The 22,122-nt window shown below is 34.6% G+C and overlaps 1 protein-coding gene across 1 annotated transcript in view; it reads left to right on the top strand.

Moving 5' to 3' along the window:
- The window catches only part of tmtc1 (transmembrane O-mannosyltransferase targeting cadherins 1), a 51,414-nt gene that overhangs the window by 17,065 nt on the left and 12,227 nt on the right, over window positions 1-22,122 (top strand). The window contains exons 3-9 of the mRNA XM_051107551.1: window positions 353-426; window positions 2,224-2,400; window positions 11,096-11,177; window positions 11,708-11,811; window positions 14,631-14,709; window positions 14,790-14,900; window positions 21,607-21,728. Coding sequence (XP_050963508.1) covers window positions 353-426; window positions 2,224-2,400; window positions 11,096-11,177; window positions 11,708-11,811; window positions 14,631-14,709; window positions 14,790-14,900; window positions 21,607-21,728 — 749 coding nt within the window. The remainder of the gene's footprint in view (window positions 1-352; window positions 427-2,223; window positions 2,401-11,095; window positions 11,178-11,707; window positions 11,812-14,630; window positions 14,710-14,789; window positions 14,901-21,606; window positions 21,729-22,122) is intronic.

Raw genomic sequence — 22,122 nt, 5'->3', positions numbered from 1 at the left:
GTTTAACAAAGTGGTTATATTTAAGTGTGTGAGTTGTTTACTTACTTTTTTATATTAGTCTTCCCGTTAACACCATTATATTGTTTATTCGAGCTGTTTTATGAACGCAGAACGTGCACGAATGCAAAAGGCGGGATTTATCGCATGAACCAATCACAGCCGAACATAACCATTCATATCCAATCATATTGCCTCTTCTCACAAAATTTTCCCCCATTCATTCTTAACTACCCTCCAACAAACTCACCACTTGCTTTAGGGTGTCTGTTAAAACTCAAAGTTGCTCAGGGGAGGCAAGTATGTTATATTTTAACATAATGAATTATAAATGTGTCATAATTGTGTGTTTCAGGTGTCTGGGATTGTCGGGAGAGCAGATGTGTTAGCCAGCGTGTTATTCCTCCTGGCCTTTCTCTCCTATATTAGGTAACAGCAGAGTATTTTCCACTAGATTGTAAGAAAACGCATCTGACAATGAAAATGTAATGCATTGTTTACAAAATTTAATTAGTGAGTGTAATTATAAAAACAAAACAATTTATGTATTATTTTTTTTAATCCGAAATACAGTTGTTTAATCTGTGAATGTGAAACCTTGTGTAAATTGTCCTTCCAATTATGTCTGTGTAATATTATCAAACCGAGCAATGGAGAAATCATTATCAAACTACACGAACCAAGACTTTTTTTACTGCTATTAACTTTAGTCTTACTTATTTCTTATTATAATCAAGGTTGAAATCAAGGCTGCTTAAAAATATTTTTGGTTTATTTAGTTTTTTTTTTTGATTTAATGAATATAAAGTTCAAAAGAACAGCATTAATTTGAAATAGAAATTATTTGTAATATTGTAAATGTCTCTACTCTCACTTTTGAGCAATTTAAGGCGAGACTCTGCAGGTGTATCGGGTAAAAAACTTAACTAAGAGTTATCGCCTTTCTTACCCAGTTGGTTGATTACATTGATAACTGCAAACATTTTTTGTATTACAAGTTTTCTAAATGTTAGGTTTAAATATGCAAATGATGCATTATTTAATGAAATATGCATTAATTTGCATACATTTCTAGTATAAAAATCTAAACACTGGATGAAGTCAGTTTCAAAATTCTTGTTTTAATTTTTTTGTTTTCATGTTTTTACGGAGGGAATTTTGTCACTCCATAATTCAGAAAATACTTAAAACAGAAAACAATATATATATATTTTTTTTTAGAAATTTGGGGAATAAAATGTTGTATATAATCAGGTAAATTATATATGAACAAGTCCCTCTGTAAAAACCTTCAGGATATAGACAGGAATAAAAATTTAATGTTTGCTGTGTGAGAGCGTGAGTGTTACTGAAGTGGAGATTTATGGCTCAGTGTAGAAGAAAAAGCTCATTTTGGGAAAATGGCCTTTAAAAACATGTATTGTAATTGAAATCTATTGACACAAATAGATAAAGTGCTATAAAAGAAACACTTAACAATGTCTTTTGGATGTTTTCTTTCCACTAGTTTGAAAAAACAAAACAAAAAGCCTTTGACAGGTGCATGAAAAAACTGTGTTTTTGTCTGCAGTATCTCCCCTTAATGCATCCCTGCTTAACAGAATCGTTAATTTCTTTAAAGCGGACATTAGATGCAAAATTCACTTTTACATGGTGTTTGCATATAAATGTGTCTTAGCAGTGTGTGGACACAACCACCCTACAATAACCTAAAACCTAAACAGTCTTAATTATCAAGCCGTTTTGATTTTCTGAGCCTTATGATGTCATAATGCTCAAGCCCCATCCACGTCTGCTGATGGATATTATCATATTTCCACCCTCAGCCAGTTGTACGTTGTCCGCCGTTTTTTCCGAGCTCGAGCAGCTGTAGCAACATCGTAAACAATGCAGTTTTGTAGTTGGATGTAAAAGTGAACATAGAACGTTGATGGTAACGTGCCACCAAATACACAAAACAGAAGAGGGGGCGGGGTGAGCAGTAGCTCATTAACATTTAAAGAGACATGCACCGAAAAGACTTGCTATGAGCAGAGCTGTTTTTGACAAGGTGTTGTTTTACACAACCATTGAGGAATTTTAATCAAAGTATGTTGCAGGCATTTCACAAAGACCCTAAAAGATCATAGCAGCTTGTGGAAAACAGCCATCTGATGTCCGCTTTTAAAAATTGACCCCAAAAGTACTGTGAATGTGGTGACTTTCACTTCTTTTTTCCTGTTTCAGGAGTGTGTCAGCGATCAGAATGGCGGACGAGTTTCCTCCCACAGTGTCTGCCTTGTCACTGTCTCTCAGTCTGTTGTTGGGCACCTGTGCCATGCTGGTGAAAGAGACGGGCATTACGGTGTTTGGTGTGTGCGTCCTATACGATTTCCTGGTGCTCTGCCGCAAACCGCTCATCTCGTAAGTGTCTTTGTGTTTGCTAAGTTGTAATATTAGCACATACTGATTATTGTCAGCTGGCATGGCTTTGGAAAGCTGTGTGTCATTGTGTTGGAATTTTTACAGTCAGCATGCATTATATTTTATCACTTTTCAAAGAATTCTCAAGTTTTCTTTGACTAGTTAGTCATCTTTTAGATCTGAAATAGCAATCATTTAAATCCCTCGCCGGTGTGTAGTATATATAAATGGCATGTAAAGGTCTCGAGGAAGGCCGTCTGTCTCCGTCTTTGACGGAATCTTCAGCGGAATGTTTATGGAGAATTCCACTGTTGCCAGAGCATCGGAGCAGCCATGTGCTTTCAATCTTCAGCCCAAGGCTGAGACGGTGCTATAAGTGACTGATACACATTCATCACATGCAGTCGGATCACATAGCACAGACACTCATTCAATTCATTAGGAGACGGTTAAAGATCGACGGCCCCTGGACGGACGTTGACTGCTTGTATTACTGTTTGAAAATAATCTTAGCTCATCAAAACATGCTAAAGCCTGCAGACACAGAGTCTGACCTTGGGTAGTGACCTTTCAGGGAACCGATTTAGTGTGTCGCTTTTCTGCAATTAAATATGTACACACACAATGATTTTATTTGAAATTGAAAATGTGTAGCAACATCACAGATATTACAATGATTTAATGTGCTTTCTATTTAGCCATTTCTAAAAAGCTTGCCATTGGACTGCTTTCACGTTTAAAAACGCAGTGGCAGGTTGTCACTTTTGGTACATTTATTCATAACTTTATTTATTAGTTTGCATGATTGCTCAAGAAGTGTTCACAAATTTTATTTATGTGTACGTGTGTGTTTATATACATGTATGTTTCTATAAAAGTTTTTTTTATGTTGAGTGTTTTAAATTAAACATTTGTATCAGATTCAAAGTATTTGATGTAAAATAATCTACATTTAAAATTAAATTAATAATAATAGAAATAGTTTTGCTAATTGTAAAGCTAATGTTTGGCTGTACAGTAATTTTTTTTCTAAAGTGACATAAAAAAATGTAACCCTTTTAAAATATTGCTATATATACATTGAATATTGTCGTAAGGGCTTTAAACAATATCACAATATAATATAATATAATGTAATATAATAATATGATATAATATAAAATAATGTAATATAATATAATATAATAATGTTTTATTATTATAAGGCATTTTGTATCAGATTCAAAATTTTTAATGTAAAATAATCTTAATAAAAAATAGAAATTGTTTTACTATTTTTTTTTTAAGCAAAAACTTTTAGTTAAAATCTGGCTGTACAGTAAAAATAGTTTTTTGTTTTTTTTTGTTTTTTAATTGAAATAAAATTTAACTTTTACAATATTGCTATATATACACATTGAATATTGTCATATAGGCTTTAAACTATATCACTATATAATAATATAATATAATATAATATAATATGTGTGTATAATGTGTTTTATTATTATAAGGCATTTTGTATCATATTATATTATATTATATTATAAACCATTTTTAATATACATCTAAACATTTTTACTTAGACAATTAGCAAAACAATTTCTTTTATTGTAATTATTGTAATTATTTTGCAACAAACATTTTGGATCTGATAGAGTGTTTTATTATTATGAAACACATTATTATATAATATAATATTATATTATATTATATTATATAAAAAATGACTATACAGCCAAACATTTTTACTTCAACAATTAGCAAAACAATTTCTATTTTGTTTTAAGACTATTTTACATTAAACATTTTGAATCTGGTGCAAAATTATATTATATTATATATAATAAAGAATATAAAAAATATGTTTTTGCTATATTTCTAAATAAAAAATCTCTTTAAGCTATTTCTGAGCAAATCCAAAGATATTGCAATATATTGTCAAAAGTTAAAACATACATATATATGTAAGATAATATAATTATCCATTTGTTGCATGACCGCAAATTACTCTTCATTACAGCATGTGTGTATTTATCACATACAGGTAGACTACTCAAATGAAAGCAAATTTGTTTTTCGCTTCTTTAATCAATTTAAAAGACGACCGTTTGACTGGTAGCAAACAACTTGCGAGCAGACGAACTAACCAAAGATCAGCACGCAGACCTGCGATGGAGAAAACACAAAGCAATCTTCCAATTACAGCTCAGCTCTTTCGTTCGACTGTGGCGGTAATTGGCATTCAAAGAGAGTCAATCAGCCGAGACAAACAGCAATCGCGCTCTCCGACTCAACCCAAACTCTCTCATTCTCTCTCCCTCTCTTAGTGTGAACCTCATTTGCTTCAATTACAGTCTCAGCTACTTAAAATGTGCTCTGTGTCCAGTGGGTCTTCACTCTCCGAGAGTGTGAAAAGCTGAACAAAGGGGCTCATCAGTGAGTGGAAAATAGATAGGGACCCCTTGACTGGCCCTTGGGTTCTCATTACTGAAGGAGACGCACGACGGAGATACCAGACTGATCCTTGAGTGCTGTGTGCGAATATTACACCCCTGTACACACGTTCGCACACAATCCCAAGCTCATTCTTCTTCCCCCAGGCTAATAAGTTGCTGTCCCAGCCTTGCCGTTTTGATGCTGTAAAAAACACTATTTTGTGATTTTATGGTTTTATTTTGACATTAACAGTCCTAACTGCATTTTAACCACTCTGAACATTTCAGCAACCACCTTGCAAATAATAGGGAGAATTATCTGGCCAACTGCAACATCTTTGATACAGTTTGCATCCATGCATATATATGTATGTGATGTTGCAGTAATGCATTATGTTGTCTAGCGCATATCGCGACAGCACTTAAATTATGTTCAGTGCCTGTGATGTTTGAGTCTGTCGTCTCTCCCATGTGTTCTGCAGAGATCAAAAACACAAGACATGCATCTATTTCTCCACATTAGTCACAGAGCGCATAACCTCAGGGACAGCAGAGACCTCACAGATAAACATGACATCAAACATCTAGTAGCAAAAGCTCCTTTAATCCATTATTAAGACATTTCATATAGATCAGATCTGTTTACGTGCATGCATGTGCCACATTGCACAAATATGGGATCTTCAATATATATATTTTTTAAAGCAATGGAGTCGCATAGCCCATGTTGTTGCAAAACCCACTGAATATGTTTATTGAAGTATTTTCTAAAATAAAATTAACCAGCATGTGAAGTGGGTTTAAATGCATCATGACTGTACAATTTTTTATTTTATTTTATTTTATTTTATTTTAAACATTTATTTTAATTTAAAATAATTTCTTTTTTTACTGTAAAATATTACTTTTTAAAAAAGGTTTTATTTTATTTAACATTTATTTGTATTTAAAATCATTTTTTTTTAACTGTAAAATGTGTTGAATTTTTACTTTTTTTTTTTGTAAAATGTATTTGATTTTTATTTTTTTATTTGTCCTACCTCAAAGGTTTTTACCTTCTCAGTCATAATCATAATGGAATTTATACCATACAATGAAACTATTTTTAAATATTAACTGTAATTATTAAAATTATAATAATAATAAAAATTGTATTTAGCTTTAACAAAATATTTAGTCTTATACAACCATGCTATGCATTTTTATGCATTCTGGCGCAGTTTATTATATTATATTATATTATATTATATTATATTATATTATATTATATTATGAAAATAAAAAGTATGTTTTTTAATGTTAAAAAAAGATTTGCTATTGTAAAAATCTTTGGTTAAAAAAAATCAGAATAAAAAAATCCCTTTATGCTATTTCTGAGCAAATTTAAACATATTGCAATATATACATTGAGTATTGTCAAAAGTTTTTTTAAATTTATTTATTTGTTTTCAGAGATTCAAATGTTTTCACTCAAAGGTTTTCACCTTCTCAATCATAATCATGGAATTTATACCATACAATTAATCTATTTAAAATTATTAACTTTACTTATTAAAACAATAATTTCCACAAATATGTATATTTAGCTTTAACTCAATATGTAGTGTTCAATATTTTTGTGTCCCTTTAACATTATTTTCCATTAAAATAAAAAATCCTTAAATTTGCAACCATGTTACTTTTTCATATTTTTTTAAAAAGAAATATAGTTTTTTTTTTTTATTTCGTTTATTTAATGTTTATTCAATAAAAAATCACATAACAAAAATCATGGTTGTGTTTAAGCATGTCCCAGATTTTAGTAACAGCATTGCAAAACTTAAGTAATTCTTTATTTATTTATTTATAGTTTGATCTCCTCACATTGATTTTGCTAATGATTGTACTACTCCTTTTACTAACCATCTGGTGAAAAAGTACATTTTCTTATTTTTAAAAAGTAGGAAAAGTAACACAATTACGATTTTTCATTTTGCACCCCATTCACTGACAGTGCCATGCATATTTATTAGGTAAATCGTTAGACCTAAAAGTAATATTTATGAGCTAATCAGACATTATAGTAGCAGGGCGTTAATAGACGCAGCAGAAAAGAACATCCGTGACACTTATACAAACATGCGACTTGGGCTGTGGGTTCGCTGGCGGCAATGATAACACTCTGCAGCTTTAAAGAACAGCAAAGGAAGATTCCTCTCTCCGTCTACATCTCCCTCTGGGGAATGAGGGCTCTGCAGCTTTATTTGATTTTCAAAAGTGCCCATAAACCTTTGCCGCTACCCGTGACCCTGGGGAGGACACAAGACACAAACTCTGTCACACACACACAGTGTGGAGTGTGTGAGTGTGTGATTGTGACTGATAGTCGTCGTAATGCCTGCAGACTTGCTGTCTCTCAGTGTACTTTTTGGGGTGTGTGTGTTTGCAGTGTCTCCTGTGGGCTTTGTTATTATTAAATGCATAAGCCGACACTTGTTTTCTCTCCTTTATCGCTACACCAGTGAAATTGTTATAAGAGTATCAATTACAAACACCTCACAAACGCCTGACATTAACTAAGTAAATGCTCCCAGTTCCATTAACATGATTGTTTATCTGCGTTTGTACATGCCAGACTTGTCTTACTCTCTATAAAGCATTTAATGGCACAGCAGATGTTGACGTCTTATTTGTATATTCATAGTTAGGGGTCTAATTATGTTTGTTTGCAGAAATGTAAAAATCTGAGGCATTTTAAAATAAAAACTGCATTTGCAACTCATTTTATTTCCATTAAGATCACATACTTCCAAGTGAAAGAGCATATTTAATGAGGAGGAAATGTCAGACGGGACTTCATTTTATCCACAGGATTAAATTCCTGTGCAAGTTTTTGTAGGACTCCTCCCCTTCTGAAACACGACCAGCAACCATTGGCTAAAACTTGATGGCCTTGGTGATGTCATCATAAAAGGACAGTCGTTTCAAAGGCAGAGAATGTTTGAATTTTGATGAAATCTACATTTTATATTTTGATTTCTCTGGAATTATGTGCACTATGATAATGACAAAAAATAATACTGACATTTTCTGGAATTTTGTCGATAGCGGTAATGAGCATGTTATTGTGCTGGTATTTTGGCAGGTTTAATAGTCCCATGGACAGCTTGACTCCCAAAGCTTTTGATATTCTTCATATTCAGTATGGTGGTTAGTAGAAATTAACTTTTCCAGTAAGATAAAAATTGATTTTTACCTTTATAAGGCTATTTTTTTCTAACCTAAGCATCATGTAAGCATCATCTTTTGTGTCGTATTCTTAAATTGTATCAATAAATTTAAATAGTAAGACACTATATATCTATACTATATATCAAATTAAATCAGTATCAACAAAAATTGTGTTTGCAATGCAGAGGTGGCACAGAATCTGCATCAGAAGTGGTATTTAGATACATTTACACACTTTAATGCAGGACATGAATGCATTTAACCAGTTACAAATGCATTAATAATGTTTTGATGTGTAAATACTGAATACTAATATTTAAAATTATTTGGGAGGAAAAATGGAAATATACTTTAAATATAAACCTAAAATTGCCAGTAGGTGGCAGCGAATTATTGCATGAGTGAGTCATTGAGCCATTCACTTAACCGATTTGTTCAAACGGCTGATTGATTCAATATCGAAACACTGTTGTGTGTTGCTCAGAGATGCAAAACAGTTCTGCTGTGGCTTTGTTTGAAACTATTTTTGTTGAAATACAGCAAAAACAGGAACGGTTGTGTCTAAAATGTAAGTCACTTAATATTAATTTCTTGTTTATTGAGCTGTTCATCAAATCAATATTACATTAGCAATCGTGCTGATATTTTGAGAAAATGTACACTATTTGTGTGATATTAACTATAGCAGATTACATAAAAATAAAATTCATGTGGGGGCATTTTTGCCCTCTTATCTTGAATTTTGGGGGAATTCTGAATGTATTTTAATAGACTAAATGACCCCTAATGTCATCATAAAAGGAAAGTCGTTGCAAAGACAGAGAAAGCGTTTATATTTTGATGAAATGTACATTTTATATTTCAATTTCACACAAGTCACAAATTAATAGTTCACTAAAAGCCCAAGGCTTCTCCATTGGTTGAAATTAGGTGGCCTTGGTGATGTCATCAGAAAAGCAAATTCGTTTCAGAGGCAGAGAAAGTGTTTGTATTTTGATGAAATCAACATTTTATATTTCGATTTCTTTGGAATAACATGCACAAATAAATCAGTCACAGAAAGATCAGGAACTTCTGCACTGGTTTAAACATGGGGGCTTTGGTGATGTCATCAGATCGGGAGCTTCTCCATTGGTTGAAACTTGGTGACTTGGGCTTGGTGATGTCAAGATGTGAAAGTTGTTTCAGAGGCAGAGGAAGTGTTTATATTTTGTTAAAATCTACATTTATATTTCGATTTCTTTGGAATAACATGCACAAATGAATCAGTTGCAGAAAGCCTGGGAGCTTCTCCATTGGTTGAAACTAGATGGCCTTATTGATGTCATCAGAAAGGAAAGTTGTTTCAGAGGCAGAAGAAGTGTTTATATTTCTATTTTTTCGGAATAACATGCACAAATTAATCGTTCACAGTAAGACTGGGAACTTCACTAGTTGAGAATTAGTGGCCTTTGCAATCAGAAAAGCAAATTTGTTTCAGAGGCAGAGAAAGTGTTTATAAATATGGATGAAATCTACATTTTATATCTCGATTTCTTTGGAATAATATGCAAAAACCAATAATTTACAAAAATCCTTGGAGCTTCTCCATTGGTTGGAACTAGATGGCCTTGATGATGTCATCAGAAAAGCAAATTTGTTTCAGAGGCAGAGAAAGTGTTTATATTTTGTGAAAATCTACATTTATATTTTGATTTCTTTGGAATAACATGCACAAATGAATCAGTCGCAGAAAGCCTGGGAGCTTTTTCAATGGTTGAAACTTGGTGGCCTTGGTAATGTCATCAGAAAAGCAAATTCACTTCAGAGGAAGAAAAAGTGTTTATATTTTGATGGAATCTACAATTTTATATTTTTATTACTTTAGACTAACATGCGCAAATGAATCGTTCACAGTAAGACTGGGAACTTCACTGGTTGAGAATTAGTGGCCTTGGTAATGAATCAGAAAAGCAAATTTGTTTCAGAGGCAGAGAAAGTGTTTATAAATATGGATGAAATCTACATTTTACATCTCGATTTCTTTGGAATAATATGCAAAAACCAATAATTCACAAAAAGCCTTGGAGCTTCTCCATTGGCTGGGAGCTTCTTCAATGGTTGAAACTTGGTGGCCTTGGTAATGTCATCAGAAAAGCAGATTCACTACAGAGGAAGAAAAAGTGATTATATTTTGATGGAATCTACAATTGTATATTTTTATTACTTTAGACTAACATGCACAAATTAATCATTTGCCATAAGACTGGGAACTTCTCCATTGGTTGCAACTTGCTGGCTTTGATGATATCATTAGAAAAGAAAAGTTGTTTCAGTTGTATTCATTTGTGTTTCTTGTGTTGAATAACATGCACTAATGAATCAATCACAATAAGAACAGCAATTGGAAAAAAATAATTAAGCAATCATATCTTCTCGTTTTCTTATAACCAGACAAAAATGCCAGAAAATGGAAATAGCGATAAAGGGTAAGGATAGAGGCGGGAGGCTTGCATTTTTTAAAATACCGTGCTGCCTTTGAGCCCGGTTACCGATCCCTGGAGTACAATACGCTCTGAAAAGCACTGATGCGCACACACGCGCACACACAGTCATTAAGCCCAGCTCTCTCTGGCTCTTTACTGAATCAATCAGCAAAAGTGCGATGTACTGCCTGAGCTCCGCTCCTCCCCCACCGCCTTCTCTCGCCTCTTCTTTTCTTTCATTCATCTCACCCACATTTCCAGTCACAGCTGTCATGGTGTCATGTCACGGCGAATTAAAATTCACTGTACATCCCGGCACTCGCAAAGAAGGATGATGCCGTTCCAGTTTAGAGTGGCGTTTTAAAGACTTTTAATAAGGACTGTGAGTGTTTGTGTGCGTTTCTTTTCACTTGTTTTCTTGCAGCTCTGTTTTCCAAGATGGAAAGGTAATTAATTGAAAGCAGCAGTAAACAGATTAATATACCCGTAAAGTAATTGGCTGGTGGTTTGATTAAGTCACTAATGAATGAAAATGAGTTCATCAACTGATTGAGTTATGGAGTTGTTAAATGACTGTCACATCTGGTTATGCTTTCGTTCCAGGCACCTGTCGCGCTCCGGGTTGAAGGAGCTTGTCAGAATTTCCAGCCCGTTCATCAAACGTGCTTGCGTCATCTCGCTACACGTAAGTAGCTACGTTTTTACTGCCGAGTGTCACAATGCTTCTTTTCTGCCTAGTTTAGCTCTAATTTCCTTATCCTGTGCTATTTTTATAACAGCAAAGGTTAGTTCACGTCATGCTAGCAATCTACTAAAAGCCGGCAGATATGTGCATTTAAAATTCACAGTATTTCTCCTTCCTTCTAAATTAACTGAAAAAAAATGTGATGGCTTTTTTTCTTTCAGGAGCATATCCACATTTTTGTCCAGTATAAAAGTGCTCTTTAAACACACTTTTAGTTTCCCTCCATCTAATAATATTAGCAACCCACTTACATTAATAGGGGTTCTCAAACTTGCTGATAACTGCTTATAAATAGTGTTAAAATTTAATATCATAATTTTACAAGCACCCATTTAATGTTCAAATTTTAAATATTTAATATATATATATATTTAATCATTTTATTTATTTTTTTATTATCATTACATAAAACCCCAAAACCTCAAGTGCTCATTTGTTCAATTTTTTTTACTAATTTTTTTTTTCTGCAGGTTACAGTCATCATGTCTATCCGCTTATGGTTGATGGGTGGATCCATGCCGCTGTTTTCAGAGCAAGACAATCCAGCATCCTTCTCTCCGTATCTGCTCACCAGGTCGGTCTGACTGTCACCCCTCATTCATTTTAATTTTAAAAGAGTTAACACAGAAATATGTTCTCATCCATTGAAGACTGTATGGACTAGTGGTGGGCGATATACCAACAGACACGATTAACCGGTAGAAATTTGTCAACCTGTAAAGGTCACCTCTATCGCAGTTACCAGCTCACGTGACATTGCTGTGCCATATGGTCACAAAAACGTATTGTTTACATGCATTTTTAAAGGGGTAATCGGATGCTAAGTTCACTTTTACATGTTGTTTGAACATTAATGTGTGTTGGCAGTGTATGTACAAATCTACCATATAATGATAAAACTCCATGCAGTGGTTTTTAATTAATCTGTAAAAATAATATTCCCTTTTTCAAACCGAGCCATTCTCAGATGCCTGTCGTTTTGGCGTCACACCCACAGAGGCCGCTCCCACGATAGTTGATTGACGTGAGCGTCTTACCTCAGATCAGTTGTAACAGTCAGACCTCCATGTTTTGATGCTGGAGCAGGGATGTCAGTTAGATTGAGCGATTGAGGTGTTGTGTTGCTGGATGTAATAATGAACGTAGTGGTCGTCATTTACTCTGAAGATGCAGTGGGTTTCGTTTGTTTGTGAAAGGAATGCGCCTCCCGATCTACATATATCCGTCTATGTTTGTGCAAATTATTCGTGATCCAGCTTCACTTACAGCAGAAGTGAGTATAAGGGTTTTTTTTATGAATCTTTGCGATCGCCTTTCCTAATAATGTGCTACTTAGCAAGTTTAGAGGCCAAATGCGGCTAAAGTAAACAGGCTTGTCACTCCTCACTACACAACCACTGAGAATGTTTAAACCTACAATTTCTAATGTCTGCTTAATACTTTCTCATTATTATCACATAATCTTTTTGGGGTATTTTCACAGTCAAATTTATTTTGCGATTAATTTGATTAATTAACCGGCACGTCATGTAATTAATTAGATAAAAATTTTAATCAACTGACAGCCCTAGTTTTTATACATTTGATTACTTACTTAATTAGTTTCTCTTATTCTTATTTAATCACTGACTGTTTACTTGTCTTCAGTGAGTTTTTAAGCTAGTATTAGTATTTTTGTAATACTGACATTGGTGACTAGAATAATAAAATCTCTATGGTATCAAAAATGTTGATATCACAAAGACCTTATATAGACCAGAAATAACTATGTTGTGAGATATTGTTACTGTGAAATAAAATTACACATATCGTGATATAAGATTTTGGTCATATCGACCACCCCTAGTGTGGACTATAATGCAATTTAAAACCAGTATGGGGTCTGATGTGGTTTGGAACATGCAGAAAAGCAGGAAAAACTTAACATTTCCTCCCATCCATAAATAACAGAGAGAACTGTTGTTTTACTTGTATTACTAAAGTATTTTAATGTGTGTTGGTGTGCATGACTTGGACTTCTATAATTACTAAAGGACCATTAACATTTTATGTGGATGCATAACAATTCTTAATAGTTTCTTAAAATACCCATGTTATGACCTGTTTGGGAATTTTTTTAAAACACAATAGGTTTTTAACCTTACGTTGTGTTCTTGACATTTTGACCAGGAGAGGATTTTCTTTCTCCTAAAAAAAAAAAAAAAGAATTGTTATTACATTGGACTAAAACTTAATGGCTTTGCTTGCACAAGGTGACCAGCCTACAAAAAATGCTTATAAATTTCTCATTTTGCTATATTGTTAGCCAAACATTTGTTCATTCTTTCCATCAACTTGTTTTCTTCAATTAGTTCAAGTTTTGTATTTCATTTTGGAACTGATTGATCGTAGGCCTCATTGATCTGAGTTTAAGCACCTCAGTTATTGAGTGAAAAAAGCATTATTTGTGAATAATGTTGGCAGTATTCACTCAAAAACTGAGATGCATGAGCTCAGATCAATGAGGCCTATGAACAATCAGTTCCTGAAGGGAATACAAAACCAATTGTATTGAATCCAATTTTGAATCCAAGATGAGAGATTTATGAGCTATTTTAAAGGCTGGTCATTTTTTTTTATAGAGAACAGCAAATTATAGTATTTTCAGCGCAGAACAAGGATTCAACTTTATACACTACCAGTCAAAAGTTTTTGAACAGTAAGATTTTTCATGTTTTTCAAAGAAGTCTCTTCTGCTCACCAAGCTTGCATTTATTTGATTCAAAGTACATCAAACAACTTGTGAAATATTTTTACCATTTGAAATAATTGTTTTCTATTCAAATGTATTTTAAAATGTCATTTATTCCTGTGATCAAACATTATGTGACATTTGTAACATTATGCACTATACCATTTTTTGGGGGGAAGGAAATTATAGAAATTATTGCATTTATTTAGCAGGGATGCTTTAAATTGTTCAGAAGTAATTAAGACATTTATAAAGTTACAAAACATTTTGATTTCAGATAAATGCTGTTCTTCTGAACTTTCTATTCATCAAAGAAACCTGAAAAAAATCTACTCAGCTGTTTAAAATAATAATAATAATAAATGTTTTTTGAGCAGCAAATGAGAATATTATAATGATTTCTGAAGGATCATGTGACTGGAGTAATGAAGCTAAAAATTCAGCTTTGAAATCACAGGAATAAATTAAAATTTAAAACATATTCAAAAAGAAAGCAGTTATTTTAAACAGTAAAAATATTTCAGCATTTTACAGTTTTTGCTGTACTTTGGTGAGCAGAAGAGACTTCTTTAAAACGCATTAAAAAACTTGCGACTGGTAGTGTATTTTTTCATTTACAGTATTAAATTATTTAACCAGGCTTGTTTTTGCTATCTATTTAGGTTTCTTACATACTGCTACCTGCTCGCCTTCAACGCCTGGCTTCTACTGGCTCCCATAGTGCTTTGCTACGACTGGCAGGTAAACGGCATCAACATAAACACACAGCAATCGCTACATCTCAGTGAACGCTTGATGACTCCATGAGTTGTGATTGACAGGTGGGCAGCATTCCTTTAGTGGAGTCTCTGTGGGACGGCAGAAATATTGCTTCACTGACTCTGGCTCTCGTCATGCTGGCACTGAGCCTGAACTGTGTTACATGCCTACAGGTGAGCACACACACATTTCCACATGTCAAGACAACCGCAGGAACTGCATCTCTGCGGACTCGCTCTGTCATCATTTATGAAAAACACACACGCGAATGTAGCTTTCTTGTTTCGATAGACATAAAAGCCTACGCTCATGCTGTCTCACACCCCGCTGTTCACTCCCGTGCGTTCCCAACGCGGTTCTTCGCGACTCATCGCCATAGCAACCCGTGAAAAATAGCAGCGATTGTGTAAATGAGTGCAAACGCTCACGTGAAGCAGATGTTTGCCGTGAGCTAATGCACACATTTTTCTTGTGCATGAAGTGAGATGTTTTCTTTTTTTATCTTTTTATTCAGTTCTTCAGGCAATTATTTCTGCTCATCTCAATCCTGCCGTTTTTGTGAGGCATATGCATATGCTGACTGAGGAATTCGTCATACATCATTTTCGTATGGCGTATGAATGTAATTTTAGCATCAAAGACTTGCTGCTTGCAAATCATTATTAGCAACATTTCAGTCAAAGAGCATCTTCGGGCATTTTAAAACTTTGCTGTTGCAATCAAAAACCTTCTTTAATCAACCTAAAACTTTTTAATATGCCTAAATGCATGTTTATTTGTTCATTAGTTTTAAGTACACCAGCATTTTTGGAAAATGGTCATAAGGTGACATAATGGGTGATGCAAGTTTGAAGTGAATAACCCCAGGTGCATTTAAGAAAATAGAAAAGCATTTAAGGTTTAGAGACCTTGAGAGCTTCACCGACAAGGCTTGTTTTATAAAACATTTGAGAATTTGCGATCAAAGCACGTCAAATCGGTCTTTGTCAGGCCCCAGAAAGCTCTTTTAGTTGTTTGCCTCTGTGTCCTTAAGGGAATTATTAGAAACGTTCACGTTTCTGCACTCCAGCCCTTGAGTTTGTGGAAAGCAAATCATTTTTAGAATGGCTGGTCCGACTCCATGCAAAGAAACTAAGACAGAGGGAAAATGAAAGAGAAAGAGAGGGAATATTCCGGTCCCTGATCAGCAGATCTCATATCTACTGACTGAATAATTCATAGTGTGTGTCTGAGACAAGCTGACAGACCAATGTCAGTAAACTGTCTGCTCCTTTTACTGATTGAGCTGAGGCGTGTGGATGTGTGCAAATGTTTAATATTGAAAAAACCTGGTTTTCTCATTTGGTTTTATAGAGACAACACAGATTTCATATTCTATGAATGTTTCACAATGTTCCTCCAGTCGAAATTTGTTCTGTATACACTGGGGGCCACGTGGGATTTAAACCTGGAAGTAAACCGGCAGTTTTAGAATTTTGATTTTAAATTTAGAATTTTAAGATTTTAAAATAAAGAAACATTATAACATAATACATATTTAATATATTGATATAGTGTGCACTTTTTGTAAGTAACAGTTATTGTAAACTACAACTAATTTAAAAATCAGACCTTTCTGACCTTGCACAGACAGCAACTCAACTGACATATTTAAGGCCCAGAAAGGTAGTAAAGACATTGTTAAATTAGTCCATGTGACATCAGTGGTTTAAACCGTGATGTTATAAACGGAAGAGAAGAAATTGTTAAATAAAGTTGTTGTTTTTGTTTCTCATAGCTTCATAAAATTAAGGTTGAACCACTGATGTCACATGGACTATTTTAACGTTGTCTTTACTACCTTTCTGCACCTTGAACGTGGTAGTACCATTGCTGTCTATTCAGGTTTAGAAAGCTCTCGAATTTCATCAAAAATATCTTATTTATTTTCCAAAGATGAACGAAGGTCTTACAGGTTTGGAACGACATGAGGGTGAGTAATTAATGACAGAATTTTCATTTTGGGGTGAACTATCCCATTAATAAAACTATAATAGTATATATAATAACACTGGTCAGTAATCAAATTTATCAAGCAAATGTGTGACATTGATCATGTGACTCATTTGTACAGATAGATGTTCTTGCTTTGAAGCTCTTTGAATCCTTTTCAAACCATGCCTCATAATCGAAATGTAATTTTTTTTTACTCAGACTGTAATGTTAAGTGTGCATTAAATTACAAAAATACAAATTAGAAGCATTTTTATTAGAGCCCTCAGACTTCAACCTCATTTTTGGACCTTGTTTTATATTAAAAGTCCACTGAAGTGCTTGTGAAACAACGTTATTCTCTGTGTTGATGTAATTTCAACTGAAACAGGAAGACAGGGCGAGATATATCTAGCAGCCCTGCCCCCTTTTTAAAATAGCCAGTAGCGTTTAATTTATATTATAGCTTGCATCATGGCCTTTAAGCTCGGTAAATCCGCATTTGACAGCCACAGTCTAATAGATTACCCATTTGTGTAGTTTAAAATGTGTGTTTTACTCATCAGTGTTGTTTATCTAACCATTTCTCCTGGATATTGCTCTAAAATACAGCATTATGTGTAGAATTCAAATAGATCTGAGATATTTTGTGGTCTGCTCTGATTCACGCACATGATCCGCTCTGTGCTATCGTTTCTCTGGACCGGAGCAGACTGTGTGTGCACTCTGGTGATTCATATGACACAGTGCAAAACCAGACTTCTTTTGCCCCAATGGAAAGCATATGTACACTGTCTGAATCGAGAAAAAAATACTAACTCTATGAACAAGTGACCGATTTCAGCCACAGCTTCAAAGTCTATTTATAGTATGGGGGCGGGACACTTTGGATTCTAGAGAGCATTTGATTGGACAGAATGTTTAATGAGAAGCTGAAGTGCAGGGTGATGTCATCAAAATTGCTGATCCATGTCAATTTTAAATGCTTTTATCTTCCAAATGCATATTTTGTAATTGTTTTGGAACACACTGAGGTTATAGATAACCTTAAGACTAACATATTCATGCTAAAAGCCAAAGCCATGGGGACTTTAAAGGACTATTTATAGCATTATTGCATTGGCAGCGTCTTGTGTTATCGCACAACTATGCTTCTTACCTCAGGGAGGGGAATTATGATAGAAAGGAACTGAAGGCCTGAAAAAAAGCCAAGGTGAAAGGAAATAAAGGAAGGACTGAGGGGAAGAATCAGAATGAAAGAGCAAATCTGAGAGAGAGGTGTTAGTCTATAGAGGGCCTCTGAATGGAGTTTGGCCAAGTGACATTTTGGGACAGACTGCGGATGACCTCTGTTTGTGCTGCCATGACAACAGATGGCAACTGGCAAAAAGGATAATGCCAAAGCTATCATCATTCTCATGACCCAGCTTTAGCCCTCTAATATTTCCCAGAAAAACATAAGCTTTTAGGCTGTGTGTATATAAGTGTTGTCTGGTTTTGCGTCTCTCTCTGTCTGTGGTTGCATTGCTTTCGATTTCTAGTGATGGACAAACAGAAATAAAAAATAAGACAGATAGAACAAAAGCTCAAAACAAAATGACTTAAATGAACGTACATAATAAAAAACGTATATAATGCTTTGCTATGCAACTTAGTAACTTGATTGGGGTCATCTGAGGTGATATAAACCAGGCGCCTGGTAGTCAGTGTTGTTAAACACTTTTGAACCTAAACAACAATCTATTTGACATCAGAAACTTAAAATGTAAAGCTTCCCCTGTCACTGAAATATTCCCATAGTCACATGACCATGCTTGGCCACGCCTTTATCATGCACGTCTTTTGGCAGCCGTCCCCCGATCAGCTGCGCTGAGCTGTGTGCCAACGATTCACCCTAATGACTTTCCAATCTGTCTCCTCAGGAATGTTTACTAGGCTAATTATCTCATGCAAAACACACGCGAAAACACGCAGGCCTGAGAACGAGTCGATAGTACTGATTTGTGGCTGTGAATGTTATCAGCACATTTTTATACAAGCCTTTGTTTATTTCATAACACAGTCATTGCTTGTCTTCTCATTTGTTGCTGAATCTGAAGTTAATTAATGTTTATGATGGACTGGAAGGTAGAAATCAATATTAAAACATTCATATCCTGTCTGTGGATTTGAATTTGAAACCCCAGACAATAGCTTCGGTTTTATTATTTATTTTTTATCAGCGTATCAGCCTATTCAAAGTAAACCGAGCGTGATACAGTTATGATTTCATCTTCCCCCCAACCTCTCTTGTTCTAGCTTACATTTCATATCCAATTCATATCTCTGTATCGACCCTTCATTCTGCGGCTGTCATATTTAATGAACTTATACATCAATAGAAACAACTCCAGCTCATATTTCAATGATACATACTCAGATTACACAAATAAAGACATGGGAGCTCAATAGCAGTGTAGAAGAGCCCATCTTAGTAGTGGAAATATTGCCTAGACAGTAAACAATGTGTCAATCATGTATGAAGAAAAGTGTGTGTGTGTGTTTGTGTGTTCTGTATTTTTGGTTTTACCCAGAATACCATAGAAAATCATAGCAATGCAGTTAACCACTCAAAAAAACATTGCAACCTTATAGTAACATCCTAACAACCTCGTAGCAACCCAGTTAAAAATCACTCATATATAATATATATAGAAATATAATATCATAGAAAGCACATGCAAATACAAGAAAACTCCAACAAATTAAGAAAACATCTTCATCAGTTTGACAGCTCATTGCACATACATACATCACAATCAAATACAGATTATTTACTCACAACAACTAAATATAAAAATGCACTACAAATACAATGTAATCAAATACAGAAACATGTTATAAAGTCACAACTTGCAATTTGGGAGAATACAAATACTTATGACTCAAATACAAAAAAACACTGAATGCTCACAATGCAACCAATTACTGAAACGTGCTGCAAATACTCACAACTCAACCAAATACAGAAACACACTGCAAATATGCACAATCCAACCAAATACAAAAACATGCTGCAAATACTCATAACACAACCAAATACAGAAACACGCCACTAAAGCTCACAACTCAAACAAATACAGAAACATGCTAGAAATACTTACAACAAAACCAAATGCAGAAACATGCTGCAAATACTCATAACGCAGCCAAATACAGAAACATACTACAAATACTCACAATGCAACCGAATACAGAAACACGCTACAAATACTCACAACTTAACCAAATATAGAAGCGTGCTGCAAATACTCACAACTCAACCAAATACAGGTACATACTACAAATAATCACAATGCTACCGAATACAGAAGAATGCTAAAAATACTCACAATGCAACCGAATACAGAAGAATGCTAAAAATACTCACAGCACAATTAAATAGAGAAACGTGCTGCAAATACTCACAGTGCAACCAAATATAGAAACATGCTGCAAATACTCACAACTCAGCCAAATACAGAAACATACTACAAATACTGACAATGCAACCGAATACAGAAACACGCTACAAATACTCACAGCTCAACCAAATACAGGAACATACTTCAAATACTCACAATGCAACCGAATACAGAAGAATGCTAAAAATACTCACAACACAATTAAATAGAGAAACGTGCTACAAATACTCACAACTCAACCAAATACAGGAACATACCGCAAATACTCACAATGCATCCAAATATAGAAACATGCTGCAAATACTCATAACTCAACCAAATACAGAAACATGCTGCAAATACTCGCAAATCAACCAAATACAGGAACACTCTGCAAATACTCACAACTCAAACAAATACAGAAACATACTACAAATACTCACAATGCAACTGAATACAGAGGCATGCTAAAAATACTCACAACACAATTAAATAGAGAAACGTGCTGCAAATACTCACAGTGCAGTCAAATACAGGAACACTCTGCAAATACTCACAACGCAGCCAAATATAGAAACATGCTGCAAATACTCACAACTCAACGAAGTACAGAAACTTGCTGCAAATACTCACAACGCAACCGAATACAGAAACACACTACAAATACTCACAACTCAATCAAATACAGAAGCATGCTAAAAATACTCACAACACAACCAAATAAAAAAAAACACTTCAAGTACTTACAACTCAAGAAAATACAGAAACATGGTACAAATACCCACAACGCAACCAAATACAGAAACACTACAAATACTCACAATGCAAGCAAATACTCACAAAAACTAAAAGCAGAAACACACTGCAAGTTATCAGAAAAACTAAACCCAGAAACGTGCTGCAAATACTCAAAAAAACAATGCGAGTGTTTCAAAGGGACCCCCCAACAAGTGACAAATCTGCCTGGGATATGCTTATTGTTCAGTGTTTACTGGTAAGTGGTGTTGTCAATGACCTGAAAGTTAAGTTTTTGTTTATTTTAACATCCTGGTCGATGATTCCTTAGGCTTTTGGATTTTATTAGCCTAAATAATCTAATGAAATACACAACTCTCTGTGAAACATTATGTAAGCTGGCTAACTTGCTTTCACAACTTGTTGGGGTCCCCTTGAAACATTTCCATTGTGGCCTGTGCTATTTGCAGGATGTTTCTGTATTGGCTGCATTCTGAGTATTTGCAGCATGTGTTGTCAAACTGATGTAAGCTGTTTTCTTAATTTGCTGGTGTTTTTTGTATAAACACTTCGAATATCATAACAATGCCCTAGCAACAAAATAACAGTGGTTGCAGATTTTGCATAGGCAAGCCCCACTGACATTTTCTGCAGGAAATGTAGAAAACTTTTGGTTTCTCTAACAGCAAACAGCCTCTGCTTTTTCTCTCTATCAGTCTCACTTTTTCTCCATCTCTCTCTCTTTGTGTAGAAGATGAAAGGCAAGGAGGTGTTGGTGGGCGTCCTGTTCCTGGTCTTTCCCTTCATCCCAGCCAGTAATCTGTTCTTCCGTGTGGGATTTGTGGTGGCGGAAAGAGTTCTCTACATGCCCAGGTTTGTGTGCGTGTGTAGAGTGTGGATGTGCCTGTAAAAATATATTGCGACGGCTGAAGAAAATGTCCTTTAAAAACATTCCTTGCTCTTCAGATGACTTTTTTTGCTAAAGCATTACAAATTCATCTTCCGTTTTTCTCTCCCTCATTCTCCTTCATCCCGCTGTGGGGATCACACACCACTGATAACAGTACATAATCTGTCTTGAGCCCTGCTTCCCATAATGCACCACTGATCTGTTATAAATGTGTGTATGTGTGTGTGTTTGTATTTATGTGAACTGTAGAGATTAAACAGAAATTTGAACAATGAGGCAAGGTATTTAAAAGAGGTTGTTCAAAAATTATCTTATTAGCTCGGAGTGTAGCGGTGACCCGACAAACAGCCACATACA

This window comes from Labeo rohita, chromosome 4 (genome assembly GCF_022985175.1).
Source record: "Labeo rohita strain BAU-BD-2019 chromosome 4, IGBB_LRoh.1.0, whole genome shotgun sequence".
Taxonomy (NCBI): Eukaryota; Metazoa; Chordata; class Actinopteri; order Cypriniformes; family Cyprinidae; genus Labeo; species Labeo rohita.
The sequence above is the reverse complement of the archived record's forward strand: the minus strand, read 5'-3'. Positions and strand labels throughout refer to the sequence as shown.